Source organism: Phycodurus eques, chromosome 14 (assembly GCF_024500275.1).
Source record: "Phycodurus eques isolate BA_2022a chromosome 14, UOR_Pequ_1.1, whole genome shotgun sequence".
In the NCBI taxonomy this organism is placed as follows: Eukaryota; Metazoa; Chordata; class Actinopteri; order Syngnathiformes; family Syngnathidae; genus Phycodurus; species Phycodurus eques.
Window position 1 is genome coordinate 22,127,262 of NC_084538.1, and position 17,468 is coordinate 22,144,729.

Below are 17,468 nucleotides of genomic sequence, written 5' to 3' on the forward strand. Positions count from 1 at the left end.
TACTGCACACAAATGGAATTAGTTGCCAACAGAAGTGACATCAGCCCCAAGTGTGAATGTTTTTAAGTCCAGGTTAAAAACTCTTCTTTTTTTCTCATGCTTTTTAGAGTATTTCCACTTTTAAATTTCTTGCACTGTATGCTGTTTTAATTGTACTTTTATTTATTTTTTTATTTTTCTCTTTGTTTTAAATGTTTATAAGCTGTTTTTCCATAGTTTTTAAATTTAATCAAACCACATTGAGTTACTTTGTTTATGAAATGCGCTGTATAAATACATTTCCTTTTCTTTGCTTTGCCTCTCTTTCACTTTGTTGTTGGTCTGTGTTATTATACCTTATTATTATTATTATACAAAAAGTGGATACACAGGTTAATTGTGTACCTACAGTTTCTAGTGGAAGAGCATTTACGGTAGGTGAAATTCGATAATTTCCCTCAGCACACCTGATCATCTCTCATGACACATTGTGCCACGGGATCATGGTTGGAAATCACTGTTCTATAAGACCATTAACCCTGATGAAAATCCTTTCTTGAATGAAATCATTCAGACTTGCATTCTTGTCCTGAAGGACACATTTAATTGCACCACACCATGTTACAGTCATGATCATTATAATGACTGTTTGTTCTAAACTACTTTACTTCATCTGGACTTTCTACAACCAAACATCAGGAGTGTATTGGAACCTGATGATGATAGGAACACACCTTTATGGCCTGTACTTCATGCCAGTGCTCTAGGTAAAGGTGTGGTAGTTTGAGGATCATAAAAATTATGTAGTGCATGCCAGGATAGTCATAAAGACCAGCCAAGGACAAAATAGATTTCCCACCAACTAGTACATTGCTTTCATTGTTTTCCAGCGTGTTCGCTCAACCAGCAAACCCACCACAGCCACAGACCAGACTGTCACACCACCAGTCAGGTCTCATGAGTTAGGTTTTTTTTATTACCTCCGTGTAAAGCTGGGACATATTGTTACTTTGTTATTTTGTGTGTAGGACTGCGACTCACCCACTAAATCCCAATTTGTTATTCGTGTTGATATTAACGAATTACTTCTGAATTAGAATCGAATCGTCCTTTTACTATTAAAGACATTGTCATAGCAACTAATGAAAAATCTGATTTGGTTATTTGAAAATTAGCTATTGAACCGTAAAGAGAGTACACTGCCACATTTTGGGTGTCACATGCCACATAAAATAATACTATAATATTCAAAAGAAAATGTCATTTTCATTTAAAACAAGAACAAAAATACAAATTAAAATAAATGTCATTTCCATTTTGATGTTGCCCACCAAACTCTCTTTTTGAATCATTAGAATCCCTCACAAACACCACATCAGCTGAACATTATCAGTGTTGACAGTGGACTCATTCACAGCTACAGTATATGGACTCTGCATTTTTTATTCCATCACACATCTGCTTCAATTGATCACAGTCCTTTTATTTTTTTTGTTTTTACCTCTGAATTTTAAGGAAATGTCTCTTCAACATTCCTATGCTTCATTTCGTCATGCCATTTTAAATTGGAAATCCACTACTGCTATATTGTAGTCTCCTGGCATATCTTGTACACTGGTGCTGGTTTGGGAGCAAATGAAGGCACATTTTTCTGTCCATTCTTCTTTGAATTGCTGATTTTCGTCTTCCACTTGTCTTTTAGCAGCAAACTTGGAACACGCCATTTTCGTGCAATGTGCCAGTGACAGTTGTAGCAGTGTACTTGTGACCAAGTAACAGGCAGTCTGTGTATCATTAGTATGGATACAAGTCCCAGTCCACACATGCTGACCCAACCACACAAATTGGAGGCTGGCGGGCCGGATGCAGCCTGGGGTCCGCCTTCTGAGGGCCACTAGTCTATCTCACGTTATGTTAGAGAAGCTGTTAAACGCAGTTTTACCTAACTTGTGTGTGTGTGTCGGAATGTGTCTTAAAAACTCGGAATGTGTCTTAAAAATCGTTTGCGTTAACATAGGGATCACTTTTGGCAGACAGCCCGCCTCAGAGCCGTCACAACAGAGTCAAATAAGTGAAACACTACACACACAACTGACATTAATAGTGGTGCGTCAGGTGTTTCCAGTTGGCTTGGGACATTGTTGTTGCAGCTTAACCACTTCACGTTCAGTATTAGTATGTAGCATCACTGCTAGCTGTACTTGCATTCGTCAGCTCGACCAAGATTTGGCCTTCTAAATTAAATGCATAACCGACTTGAAACGTGCATGCTGTGAAGTTTATGTAGCTTAACTTTCTTTGTGAATTTTGTAGTGGGGGAGGAAGTTAACTGTCATATTTGTTGTGTGTGTCTTTTTGTTGCAAACCTTGCATGTTGCCATTCTCTTTTTCACGTTTTTATCAAAAACATAATTCTTGAATGCGAATGTACTGTAACAATCTTTGGAACTCCTTTAATAATAGCCTACTTTTAATACGAATGGTTAATGAGGTGGCCTCTGCACTTTGCATCATAGCATGCGGGTGTGTTGCCAGGTTTGCTCACACTAAACAAAAAGTACTTTTCTTTCAACAAAAACAAATATCACCCAAAGTTGAAAATCCAGATTTTTAACTTGTCAAGTCATGCGTTTCAAGTCTAATACTGTGTACCGGACGCGAATTGAACTATTCATGGGATGTGATTGCATAAAAAGTTAATAGGTTTGCGTGAACAGGCGCGAATCTGTGCCGGGCGACCTGTATGAAGCAGCGACGAGCATGTGAGATTGCGAAAATTAACTTGTTTGCCCATTCACTTGGGTTGCGTAGCATACTGTAAGTCAAGTTAAGTTTTATGAATTCCAAGTCAAAGTCAAGCGCCAAAGTCATAGATTTTAGCTAATTAAATCCTGAGTCCGAATATTAGTGACTCGAGTCTGACTCAAGTCATGTGACTCAAGTCCCCTACGTCTTCTAATTAGACATTTTGAGTGATTTGAGTGTGAAAATTGTAATGTGAGTGTGGCACATGAGCACTCACGATCATTGCATTGTGTCCCAGTGTAGGAGGTCATGGAGCAGTCACACGTGTAGTTCTCCCACTGCTGGATGCAAATACCCATGTTGGCACAGGAGTCCTCCTGACAGGTGGTGCTGGGACCTGTAAAGTCCAAAAGCCCCAAGAGTCACACACACACAAAAAACATACATGTTTTGATTGGCACACACTTGATCAAGACACTTGTACCATTTAGAAAATACCTTGAGACATTTTATATTGTAAATTAGTGCTATGTAAAACAAATTTTAGTCAATTTCACTTATTTACAGGTTCATGACTTCATCATGTTACGTAAATACATAATGCTGCAATTCAGCCATGCTGTAGCCATCTCTGATGGCTTTACCTTAATGTCATTGGACATTTAAAAAACATGCAAAATACAACAAAAATACATTTGTAATTTGGATTTGGGTCATAAGGCTTTAATTAATCAGGGATAGAAATGTTGGCGTTCATCTTACCAATACATTTTGGACAATTGTGGTTTCAGCTTTGAGGAAAAATATGTGGTAAAGGCCTTTTTCTGTTCCAACATGACAATGCTCCAGTGGAGAAATCTAGATTCATAAAGGCATGGTTGGATGAGTGTGGCAGAGGAACTTCAATGGGCCAGACAGACCTCTGATCTTAACCCCATCAAACACATTTTGGATGCACTAGAATGGGGATTGTAAATCAGACCCTCTCATTCATGAATGACTTATGACCACATGACAGCTCTTCTGGATTAAATGACCAACAAGTCTTTCAGCAGTGTGTGTGTGTGTGTGTGTGTGCGTGTGTGCGTGCGTGCGCTTGTGCGTGCGTGCGTGTGTGTGCGCGTGTGTGCGCTTGTGCGTGCTTTTGTGTGCGTGTGTGTGTGTGTGTGTGTTTGTGTGTGAGAGAGAGAGAGAGAGAGAGAGAGAGAGTTGAGTGGAAACTTTTTTGTCTTCCATTGTCAGCTGCTATATGTGCACAAATACTTTTTTAAATGTAGTTTACATAGAGTATCCAAAACTTAATAATTCAGTTTTCTGCCATCTTCAACGTTTTTAATATTTTACACATTTTATTTGCTTTACTGAATGAGCTATCTGTCATGATATACTGTTTGAGTCATACTTGAAGTCATACAAGTTACAAAAAATAAATAGTGATGTTAATATTTTATCAAAAACATTTGTAAGTAAATATTGATCACCTTGATATTTTTGTGCAGACTGCACACTGACATTAAATTTATTGAAATTGTTGATGTGAACATATTCAGTCAGTGTTTTGTCTTTTGTTGGCTTTTCAAGAGCTGCCTCAGGGACAGGTTTATTCAGCAGATTCAGAAATGCTTTTATTTGTATTGGCACAATAATAGCTTGCTCTTAGGTGAATAAAACTGGATCAGTAAATTACAACATATACTTCATTTTCATGCTCAATAATCCCATTATAATAATTCCCAAATTAAATTATCTATTGTTTATTGAATACAAGCACAAGTAGCCAGATGGGTTGAAGAAGGTAATGCTGCATGAATATTATGCTCTGAAAGTCCTTCCATGCCCTGTTATTGACCTACACACCCCTCCAAAAGATTGGAACTGTGAGACACAACTCATTTATTTTTACTTTACAGATACAACATTCCAGTATTTACATCTGGATCTGATACAACAAGTTAGAAAACAGCACCTTTTGCTTGAATCCACACATTTTTCATGCGAGCAAAAGCAATGTGTAACTATTACATTAATTATTCAAACAATAAATAACTGAATGTCTTTGCTCAGTTTCAGATTTGGGTTTTTCCTGTGATGACGACATTTGTACTGTTGGAGGTACTCTATATGCAACCTGAAAACTGAAGAGCAATGGTTGACAAACAAGCAACTGTGAGAAGAGAAGATGGGCAAATCAAAAGCGCCAAAAATACCATTTGGAATATCCTGAAAAAGAAAGAAAGCACTGTGTACGAAGTAACAAACGTCAAATGGGTAGATCAAGGAAAACCGCAGTTAATGACAGAAACGTGAGATCTGTAAAGAAGACCCTACAACTTTTAGGGACAGCAACAGAAACCAGTATAAACCAGTGGTGGGTGGTGCGTTTGATACTAGGGCCTTCAGATTAAGCCCAACTTCAAATCTCGTTCCATCTACGAGGATGATGAAAATGGAACGAGGGTGGACATTTCAGCAGGATCAGGAATCCGAAACATACTGCCAAGGAAACTCGCAATTGGTTTTAAAAATAATAACAATAAAGCTGCTAGAATGGCGCAGCCAATCACCTGACATGAATCCAATTGAAAATCTATGGGAACAACTGAAACTCAAGGTCCATAAAAGAAGCCCACAGAACCTTCAAGATTTGAAGACCGCTTGTGTGGAGGAATGGGCCAAAATCACACCAGAGCAATCCATGCGACTAGTTTCTCCATACAATAGGCGTCTTGAAGCTGTCATTGCAAACAAAGGCTTTTCTACAAAGTATATAAATAATAAATAAATACCAGCTGGCGTGTTCAATACCTTTTCCCCGTGGCATTTTCACATTATTACGCAAAACTTAATTTCTGAGTTTATTTACTCTACTCTCTTTGTATTTATGGATTACTTGGGTTGTTCCAAACATCTGGTGAAATTATCATGTCAATAGCACCTTTGGAAATATATTTAATGAGAAAAAAGTTGACGCGTTAAATACTTATTTCTGCCGCTGTATATATACATGCATGTCAATCACATTCACACACTCATGTCACTGGCGCTAACCCGTTCATGTCACTGACACTCACGCGCACGTCAGCCATACTCTCACACACACACACACGCACGTCGATTATGCTCACACGCGAATAGTGTCAATCTTAATTTAGTTCGTTAGTGCCATTAAAAAAGTGAAACTCATAGAGATGCACTGCACACACTGAATGAAATATTATAGGTCCGAACAAACAAAAACCCTGAATTCGACATCTCTAGAAACTAAAATATAACGTGAAAAGAAATCATTAAGTAATTCAAGAAATTAAGTGATTTTTAATATAGAAATTAGGCAGGAATTTCCCCTTTGAAAAGTACTTAAGTGTTTAATGAATCTATGAGTACTGAAAAAAAAAATATTTCTTGACCATATTCTAATTCATTGAGTACCTATATATATTAAAAAAATCATGAAATATTTGACTCTGTGTGTAGTCTGTTGTGCATCTCTATGACATGAGTTTCACTTTTTTGATTAAACTTCCTAACAATATTATGATTTTGACGCTAATTTATTTAGATGTACCTGTATTTAATTATTCCTTTGATAAGGACAATCCACATTAATCAAGACATCAGAAAAAAAGGCATTCATGTAAGTATGCCAGAGTTAACACAGCGACAACATTTCCTTTGTCCTAAAGTGGTTTTCAGAAAACACATACAATAAAAATACTACTAGTATATTTTCACAAACCCTGGGACTTATTGGGCTAATCTGGGACCTCAGCTATCGAATTTTGTGCAATACCATGTGTAAACTGTGTGTTGGTATGACAATAAAATTCCTTGAATCCCTTTGGCCACTTCATTAGGTACGCACGGGATCTTATATCTGACAATCCGGCCATCCTGTATGCTACAAACTGTATACATTTCAGATTGTTTCAGACAGACAATACAGCGGTGTTGAAACTCGTCTTGAGTCTTGGAGTAAACACACCTCTATTTGCACTTTTGCCCCAAAGGCGCATTAAATCGGCAGCACCCATCCATCCATCCATTTTCTGTACCGCTTACCACGTTTGGTTAATGGCGTCTAGCTCTGGGTACTAGCGAAGTCGGGTGTTCGAGAGCTTGCTGAGAAAGAGATAGGTAGGTGATAATGTAGCGTCAGTTTTTTTTTCTTTTTTAAATCGCCCCGTCTTTCATAGTTTACAATACGTGACAACAACAACGCATAGTCCATCAGGTTAACTTGTTGAGTGAACGTGAACCTCGGGGATGTATCATTAACGGAATGAGGAAGCACTTGAATGATTTTGTGAAAAAGAACTGAACGATTCGGTGAATGAATCTTTTTAACACATCTTTTTAAGGAACTGATTCAAATGATTCATCCATCCATCCATTTTCAACACCGCTTAGAATTCAATAGAATTCAATAGAATACAGTAGCATTAAATAATTATCATTATCATATATTTTAAATATAAAATATTTCACTCTTTGTGTGCAGTGCATCTATAATGAGTCTCACTTTTTGAATTGAGCTACCTAACTAAATCGACACCATTTGCATGTGAGCATAATCGACATGCGCATGATTGATGCGCGCATGAATGTTATTGACGTGTCCGTGACTGCCATTGACATGCGTGCATCAGTGTCAGTGACATGAATGTGTGAGCGCCAGTGACGTTTGTGTGAGCGACAGTGACATGCGCATGAACATGATTGGCATGCGTGCGTGAGTGTCAGTGACATGAAAGCGTGAGCGCCAGTGATGTGCGCATGTATGTGATTGACATGTGTGAGTCAGCGCCACTGACATGCTTGCGTGAGTGCGTTTGACTAGTGTTTATGAGTGCAAGACTTTCAGTAGTAAGAATGAGAGTGCTTTACTGGTGTTTATAAAAGCATTTGACAAGTGTTCATGAGTGTGTTTGAGTAGTGTTTATGAAAGCCTTTTGTAGTTTGTATGTGTTAGAGCATTTGAATAGTAATTTTGAGAGCTAATCCTAAATAATGTCCCTAATGGGCCCTCATATTATTTGAAGACGTTTCCATCCATCCATTTTCTGAGCCGCTTCTCCTCGCTAGGGTCGCGGGCGTGCTGGAGCCTATCCCAGTTGTCATCGTGCAGGAGGCGGGGTACACCCTGAACTGGTCGCCAGCCAATCGCAGGGCACATATAAGCAAACAACCTTTCACATTCACACCTACAGGCAATTTATCCAACATGCATGTTTTTGGGATGTGGGAGGAAACCGGAGTACCCGGAGAAAACCCACGCAGGCATGGGAAGAACATGAAAACACCACACAGGCGAGGATGGATTTGAACTCCGGTCCTCAGAACTGTGAGGCAGGTGTGCTAACCAGTCGTCCACCGTGCCGACAGGTGGTAATAATCTTCACTAATTTAATACAATCGGCGCAGAGACATGAACTCAGAAAGCTACAGCTACTATTGTAAGCTCATTTAAAGAAAGATAAACCCAAACGAATTGCAGGATCCTTAATCATGCCACAAAATAATGGCCCACAAAACAAATGAGTTCATCAGGTGAAAGAAGTGGGATATGTTAAGATGGCCATGTCAAACATTTTACCCCCCCCAGACACACACACACACACACTCCCCCCTTTCTCAAAACAAACAACAACTGAAAGAGGCTGTGGTGAAATCCTGCAAAACAATCACAAATTAACAATGCAAAACGTTTTGTGGAGGTCATTGCAAGCAAATGATTCACAACTAAATATCAATAAAATAAGACGTTCTTCCAAGCTGTGTATCAGAAACATAGACATCCATATCTGAAAATAACAGCTGATCTTTTGATCTCGTTTCTCATGTCATTGTTTTACGTCGAACCCAAATGCTTTCAGTTGATAACAAATGCGTTACAATACTTTTGGAGGGGAGTGTATTTCTTTGAGTCAAAATAGTCCCTGCTTGCTGATCTCACACCCGATACAGTTAAGTTCAATTGTACAGTATTCCCATGTCGTGACTCAAATTAGTAACAACATTATGACTAAATATCATTAATGGGCTTTTATAATGGCATGGAGGCTGAAAATAAAAAACAGAAATCAATTTCATGTGTCAAAAGCTTGCAGTGAAGTCTAGGCAGTAGATGACAATGCAATTTAAATGACAAATCATGATGCATTGGCTGAGAAAAAAATGTATACATACAAGCACACAAAAATGAGTCAGTAGATTGCCATGGACATTAAACAACACCAAAAAACTGTGATTGATGAGATTTTATTTTCTAAAGTAAATCAATAATCCATTACTTTATTGTTGTACAGTGAAAAACATCATTATCAACCTATTGGAGATTGCCACAGTGAGTACAGACAAGTACACATTGTCACTTGCTGTAAACAGACATTCATTTCTCTAACATGGGAGTCTGTGAGCCACTATAACAAAAAGAAAAATACAATACACTCAATGCCCAGCTGAATGATGTAGCAGGCAAAAAAATAAAACTTCTCTACAGTATATGATTTCCATGCAAACAAGAACAACATATGGAAGATGACCAAGAAGCTTAAGAGGATGACAAAAAAACATCTGTAAAAGATAGCATAACTCGCACAGGATGGAAACATCTTGCCACAATGACATTTTTTTTTTGTTCATGCAAAATGATTCAAAAGCCCATTTTGATGCAGCTATAATAAAACAAATAGCTATGGTGAAAAGTACAACGGGGAGTTGAAACAAATTTAAAACGTTGGCATGTGTTGTGACCCACTAAAACTGTACTGTGTATTTCCCTTTTCATACTAAACCCCACACCAGAAGCAATACATTCTACAACTGCATTTATTCGGGAGCTTTCACCAGCATTTTGCATGTGAATTTGTAAGTCAAATTCACCAAATTATTGAAAATATGATGCAGTAAAGGACTCATCAGAAATTAGGCTTCATAATTTGTATATCATTTAAAGTAGAAAAGGTACTTTTGACACCATCTAAGTAGGGTAGAAATAAGGTAATTAATCACATATACCTTGTATGTTTTCTGTGTTTTTCTGTGTGCTTTTGATGCTTCAATAAACTACTTCTTTCACTTACTTACCACTTGTCTCTTAATAATATAATCATATTAACCTACAAATATTGCCTTTTCCACAATGTCAAAGTAGAAATATTAGCGAAACGGAGAGATTTGACCGACTGATGATTTGTAGTGCTTTTCAATCGAGGAATTGCATAGGTTAATTGAACACTAAATCGCCCGTAGGTGTGTGTGTGAATTGTTGTTTGTCTGATAGAGTATGTGCTGTGAAAGTGACTAGTGAACAGTCCAAAATGGTCAGATCTGATAGGCCGCAGCTCAGCTGCAAACCTCAACAGGATAAATGGGAGAAAAGGCATGAATGAAGTGCCTTTGCTTATTTGTGTATAAAATCGTTGGAAAATGTGACTTTGCAGTGCAATTGTAATAAATAAATAAATAAATAAGTCTCCCCATTAAAAACCGTACCCTTAATCTCATCGATAAGCATTAGTACTGTCTAAAGTTAGTTAGTTGTAGTAACCTTCCAACCAAATGCCAATGCATGTGTCAGCAGGGGCGTCAAACTCGGGGGGGGGGGGGGAACAACTGTCCCAGAGCCCTGAGCACTTCGTGGGCCTCCGGCTCCCAAGCCGGATCCCTCGGTCAACAAATATTTTTATGGAAGGAAACACCCCTGTGTGTCAGATCAATACATGAAGAATCTTGTGTTGCTACGCGAATCAGAAACCATTAAGTATCCTCTGCTATATTAATAGAGTTCACAATATTTACCAAAATAGAGCACCGAGTCATCTTTTGTGTGATGGTAGTAGGGTATTGGTGATTAAGATTCCACTGTCAGACAGCAGCCGATGTGGCCTATAAGACGTTTTTTTTTTTTTTTGTTTCAATTTATTTATTTATTTATTTATTATTATTTTTTTAACCTTAACAGAGTCGAAATGAGGCAACAACTACAGCTAACAAGATGGAAGATTGTCCATATGGATTCAAGGCCGCGGTGCTACTGTTTGCATTGAGCAGGTAGAATGAGCTGCCGGAGCTGGAGTTGAAGTTTATGTTGTAGTAGTCTAAGTCAGGCTCAGACCTGAGGGACCTTGTACCTTCACATCCACGCTCAATCTGCCCACTACGAAACAAAGCGTCACTGATGAGGTCTGGCAGACGCCCGTTTAGGTCCACAGAAGCCAAGCAGCCTTGGAAACCCTCTCTGGAAGCTACTAGTTTAGGCAGACTACCATACATCCCAGGACCCAGTCCAGCAATGAAAAGGTCACCTGAAGAGATAAAATGAAAACATCTAAGAGAAGATCATTTCAATCCAAGATCATGATTGGAATACACGATAATACTAACTAATAACAAGAGCTGCAACAACTAATTGACTAATCGACAACTAATTGATTATTATATTAATCAACTATTTTGATAATTGATTAATGGTTTAGAGCAATGATTCCCAACCAGTGTGCCGGGGCACATTAGTGTGCCGCGAGCGCTCTTCGGGTGTGCCGTGGGAAATTATCAAATTTTACTTTTAATTGTTTTAAAAAAAATTGATTTTTTTTTTTAGTTTACTTTTAATTTTTAATTGCTCAAACAATTATTTATTTATTAAGATATAACATATCTTTATTCATCTATTTAGGCCAGTGAGGCATGGTGACAGACAGACGGGGTTGCTGGAGCCTATCCCAGCTGAGTCTGGGTGAGAGGCAGGGGACACCCTGAATTGGTCGCCAGCCAATCGCAGGGCACATATCAACAAACATCCATTCGCACGCACATTCACACCGACGGGCAATTTAGAGTTTTCTATCAACCTACCCTGCATGTTTTTGGGATGTAGGAGGAAACCATAGTACCCGGAGAAAACCCACGCAGGCACGGGGAGAACATGCAAACTCAACTCAGGGAGGCCGGATTTGAACCCGGGTCTTCAGAACTGCGAGGCAGATGTGCTAACCAGTCATCCCACTGTTTCCGCCGCAGACTAATTAACTTTGTGTTCAATCAAAAAAGACATTTGCAAACATCTGCTTTTACTTTGGAAAACAACCGACACTTCCCTATTTTCTGACATTTTACGGAGCAAAATGGTAACTGAATTGTAACATTTTGCAAAAAAATGTTAATGCAAAAATACCTTTTTTTTTATCCGATTAAGCGATTAATCAATGGAATAATTGAGAGAAATTTTGATTTGAAAAATATTCGATAGTGGCAGCCCTACTATTTTATCACTATTTTGTGACTCAAAATATCTGGCGGATTCATGAATGTTCAATTAAAATCGTTGCAAATAACAATAACAGTCTCTTTCATACCTTTCAGGTCCAAGTTCTTGGCCCCATTTATGCTCTGACTTGTCACTGTAGCGTCTACTTTCAACGTATGGGTGTTGCTGTTGTCTCGGGTGATCGCCACATTGTGCCATTGGTTGTCATTAAGGGCCCTTTCACTTTTCCCCTTGATCAGATTAGGTCCATTTCCCAAATCAAAAACATAATGGATATATCTGCAGGCAAGAAGATTTACATTTGAGTAAGAATGTCATCCTGTGAGGTTTTGTTTGATATGTGGATGATGAACAACCTAACAGAAAAACCCTAGAAGAAAAAAAAAAAGCTTTTTTTTTTTACTAACTCTCACTGATCTGAATTGAAATATGCTCAACATCCAGGACAGATAATTTATTAAATAACATTTTAAAGCAACACTACTGGCATTCATTACATTTTGTGAGGTTTATTGTAGCCGACTAACATTCTAGTTTGCACATTTTAACATTACAGTCATTAAAACAAGGGCTTGTTTATGGTCTCTAAAAACAAAAGTAAATGTGGATGCAATACAATTTCTTTATACTCAAGTGCTAAGTGTGAAAAAGGGAAGACGCTAGAGATTTGTATCTGGAAAAAAAATAATCTCCAAAGTCTATGCGCCTTGTGCGATGGCCGTCGAGTGCTCCCCAACGGGGAGGGGGTGCTTGGGAGACCTCTGAAGTCGGAGCTGTGATGGGCCGTGGCCAGGGTCCTGCCTCTTGGGATTCACAGTCACCATAACATGATTTAGGGCCAGACCTAGCCAATGTGGCCCCCTAGGCGAGATTCTAGATGACGATTTACATAAGCTTACAAAAAAAGGCAAATAGCAATCGTTTTAGAATTGCTTCTAATTTATAAGCGAACATGCCACAAAATTTAAAATCAAAACATTTTCTCCATTTCATGACTGCATCGTTACTGCCAAACAAATCATGCGAGGAACTCGCTGTTGCGACACCTAATGGCACAAACCAAAAGAGGCGACAACTTGACTTTTCCTTCTCCCATTTTCCTTCTATTTTGTCATCTTCTCCTCTGTTATGGACAGTTTTGGCCGTTATGACATGTTTCCAAAGTTCTCCAGGCTCGCATCAATAAATTTGCCCTCACCAGAGGAGAGACTATTGGCTATTATCATATTATTATCGGCTTGTTGACCAAGAAACATTTTTTGTCTCATTTTATTTTCGAATCCAGTCGTCTGACAGTTAATTGAGAAATGTCATTCCTTACATTTGTCTCTAGCACTGAGGTACTTTAAGTGCATTGGCATCTGTATTTTAATTATATTTAAGATTTTGAGGAACAATAACAAGAGAAAATATGTTATTGTGAATAAGTGTAAGTAGTAGGAGAGAAACATAATACACAAATTTGTAATTTCTATCGCATTCAAAGCTCCAACCTTAAGATTTATTCATTTTTCATTTTTCTCCACAACAAATGAGGCTGTCACTGTTGTTTGAATTTTTAGTTTAACATGAAATAATTAATGTATTTACATGTCCTTATTGTCCTTTAATATTGTAACAAATTGCCAATTGTGGATGAGGGGCAGCACCTGTAAAGCACCTGGAGTTGCATTTCACTGTATGGAAAATCATTTCGAAATGAAATTTGATTGATTTGATTGAGTAACATTTATTAATTTTGTATGCATTTGTATGTTGTCTAATTTACGCGATTTGCACGTGACGGTCATTAGTGAACCTGTTGCCGGAAGTGTTGCAAGTTTTGAGTTTCAAAATAAGAGCGACATTCGGGAAGTGCTATGTTTGCTGCTTGAATGTTACAGGCTCAACATAGTTTTGATAGAATAGAATAGAATTCCTTTTATTGTCACGATACAAAGATTTGTTTTGTAAACTGTACTTATTGAAACCAAGTTATGTGTGCTTGCCCATTTCCACCTACACCCACAGAAATAAACATATACAGTACATGCACAAAGAGAGAGGAATTGTATTGAAGGAAAACATTGATGTAAGGAAGAGAAAGTAACACAAATTTTGAATTTGCGAGTATTTTCATCAGTGCCCTATATAGGGTTTTTCGAGTGTTTTGTTCATGGTTGGTAACCTCATAGTGGTTGGAGGAGCGAAGCTTACGATGCAGTTGGTGGAAGATGTGTGGCGTGTGTGCAGGATTATAAATTTGCTCGGTTTTGTGCTTTTTAATCACATGTGAGCCGTGACACACAAGTACACGTGTATGTATGTAAGTGCCCTATTAACAATAGGCAGTACCTGGATATTATTCAACTGTTTTACACAACGTTTAGCAGTGAAAGACGCCATGTAGCAATCGCTAAGTTAGCGGCCGAATAAATAATGATAATAAATAAATAAATTTTAAAAAATTATATATATATATATATATATATATATATATATATATATATATATATATATATATATATATATACATATACAGCGTCAGAAACAAGTATTTAACACATCACCATTTTTCTCATTAAATATATTTACAAAAGTGCTATTGACGTGAAAATTTCACCAGATGTTGGAAACAACCAAAGTAATCCATATATACAAAGAGACTAGAGTAAATAAGCTCAGAAATGACGTTTTGTGTAATAATGTGAAATGACGAAGGGAAAAAGTATTGAAGACGCCAACTGGTATTTATTTAATACTTTGTACAAAAGCCTTTGTTTGCAATGACAGCTTCAAGATGCCTCCTGCATGGAGAAACTAGTCGCATGGTGTGATTTTGGCCCATTCCTCCACACAAGCAGTCTTCAAATCTTGAAGGTCCCGTGGTCTTCTTTTTTCTTCCTTGAGTCTCAGTTCTATCCATAGACGTTCGATTCAAGTCAGGTGATTGGCTGGGCCATTCTACCAGCTTTATTTTTGTTCTTTGAAACCAGTTGAGAGTTTCCTTGGCAGTATGTTTTGGATCATTATCCTCCTGAAATGTCCACCCTCGTTTCATTTTCACCATCCTCTGGATGGCAGCAGATTTTTGTCAAGAATGTCTCGGTACATTTGCCCATTCATCCTTCTTTCAATAATGTGAAGTTTACCAGTACCATTTGCTGAAAAGCAGTCTCACACCATCATGTTCCCACCTTCGAACTTGACTGTTGGTATTGTGTTTTTAGGGTGATGTGCAGTGTCATTTCTCCTCCAAACGTGGTGTGCATCATGGCATCCCAACAGTTAAATTATGCTCTCATCCAACCAGACTATGTTCTCCCAGTATTTAACAGGCTTGTCCAAATGTTGTTCAGCAAACTGTAAATGAGCTTTGACATGCTTTTTTAATGTTTTTAGTAATGTACTCTTGCGTGGTGTGCGTGCATACAGGCCATGACGGCGGAGTACATTACTCACTGTTTTCCTTGTGACAACAGTACCTGCAAATTCCAGGTCTTTTTTAAAGCTCTCCACAGGTGGTCATTTGGGTCTTAGACAACTCTTCTAATTATTAATAATTCCCTGTGTCATTTCATAGCTTTACACACAACTTAATTTCTGATTTTATTTGTTCTACTTTATTTATTTGAATGTATGGATTATTTGGGTTGTTCCCAACATCTGGTGAAATCTTCAGTTCAATAGCAAGTATATTTAGTCAGAAAAATGGTGAATTGTTTAAGTACTGATTTCAGCCGCTCTATATATGCTGTAACATGATGTCCCCTTAACATTTTTGCCTGCTCCCTTGAGTATGCATTCCGAGAAGTGCCCCTACTTTGCACGTGCCTGTAATAAATACCACTGGTGTGGAACTGCTGTGCATCATATGGATAGTTGTTTTTTGTTCCAAATGTCAGAATAATGTGGAGAACTACAACCACAATTATACATCAGATGTTCCTTTTTAAACCCCTAGAACAGTGTCAATCTAAACTGAGAAACATGATCTTAAAAAAGTAGATTGTTTTGATGTTTGTCTCGTTTTGGATCTTGTGAGATGTGTCCGGTGAAGGAAATGAACATTTTCAGACATACCCTTTCACCAGCTCTACAGCAATAAAATCACTGCCATCTCCTGAGTTGAATAGGATGAAGCCATCGGGGGAGGTGGTCTTGAACTGGAAGAAGAGGTGCATGGACGTGTAGGCCTGTAGGGTGGCCAGGCTTAGATAGCTACTCTTGGATTTAAAGGTGACTGGGTCAGCAATAATGGAACGTATCCCAAAGCGGGCATTAAGCTCGCAAAAATCAATGTCACCATTTTTGCACAGGTCAATGTAGAGCATGCCATTGAATCTGAAAAAGGAAAGGAACGAAACTTAGTAAAATATATGCATTTTTGAAATATATGTTTTTATGGAAAAATGATGTGAAGTGATGGAAAAGAAGAGAAATGTGATGATCATAGAACCAGCTAAGTCGGCATCAATGATACACGTAATAACAAAATGAAAAAAAAGTAAGCTGTGTTGAATTGTCTTTAGGTGAAGTGACTCAGCTTTACATTAGTCAGCAGCTGTACTCAAATGGAGCACTGGAATAAGGAATAGAACATAAAAATATGGCACAATCAGAAACTCTGTGTGCTAAATCCAGAAATGAGTTCTGTATAAGATATTTGGTTGAGAACCTTTTTAAACATGAAATTATTGACAAAACCCTAGTAAGGATAAGCGATACAGAAAATGGATGAATGGATGGATGATTAACAAAGTGACAAATATTTAAGGTATATTTTGACTTAAAGGATGTCATTAAAAAAATCTGCGCTTTATTCATTTAAAAGTGAAGTAATTACAGTAGTTATTTAAAGCATGCAGTGAATCTGCATGTCTAAATTAAAAGGAAAACTCTAAATTCTCTCTCAAAATTAATGTTTCTGAAAAATATAAAAATGTTTTGTAGAAGACTGTATGTTGTCCAAAAGTGTTTATTTTTTAATTTTTTAAAATCCTTTTTTACATCAAATGAAACCTACTACCATGATGCAATGACTTTAAAGACTTGTCGAATCAGCTTTTAAATAGAGTTACATCATATTATCGACCATAGCATGGATATACAGTATATATGTTTTGACACAATTGACTACTAGACTGTTGTTTGAAATAGGGACCCATGGAACACAGGGGAGGGCTTCCAAATTCCTGAAAATACAATAATTTTAAGGTTCTGTTGCGATACTTCAGTTTTCCGATCTGGTAACACTGTACAGGGGTAATACCTCCATTTTAGAATTTAATGACTACCAAGCACGCTTCCTGAAGTTTATTTATTTTCAGTAATTCTTCCTCTTCACGTCCCTGAATGCAACTTGTCTGTTGCGTCATCAAAATTAAGTGTGAGTAGGCAATTTGTTTTTATGTTTTGTTACACAATGGTTAGTGCGTGTATTATTTGTGTGACAGTCAAACATGCCATTAACGTTGGCTGCACAATTAAGAAGGAT

General features: G+C 37.7%; 1 protein-coding gene across 5 annotated transcripts in view; it reads right to left on the reverse strand.

The window, feature by feature from the left end:
- The window catches only part of nrxn3a (neurexin 3a), a 199,470-nt gene that overhangs the window by 34,906 nt on the left and 147,096 nt on the right, over positions 1–17,468 (reverse strand). For 4 of the 5 annotated variants that reach the window (XR_009769756.1, XM_061695536.1, XM_061695534.1 and 1 more), the window contains 4 exons: positions 16,055–16,315; positions 12,081–12,271; positions 10,857–11,030; positions 3,002–3,121 (listed from right to left, as the gene is read on the reverse strand). Coding sequence is in view for 4 of the 5 variants with exons in the window: in XM_061695536.1 (XP_061551520.1) it covers positions 3,002–3,121; positions 10,857–11,030; positions 12,081–12,271; positions 16,055–16,315 (746 nt within the window). In the remaining variant the exon portion in view is untranslated. The remainder of the gene's footprint in view (positions 1–3,001; positions 3,122–10,856; positions 11,031–12,080; positions 12,272–16,054; positions 16,316–17,468) is intronic. The other variant, XM_061695537.1, reaches the window with a different exon arrangement.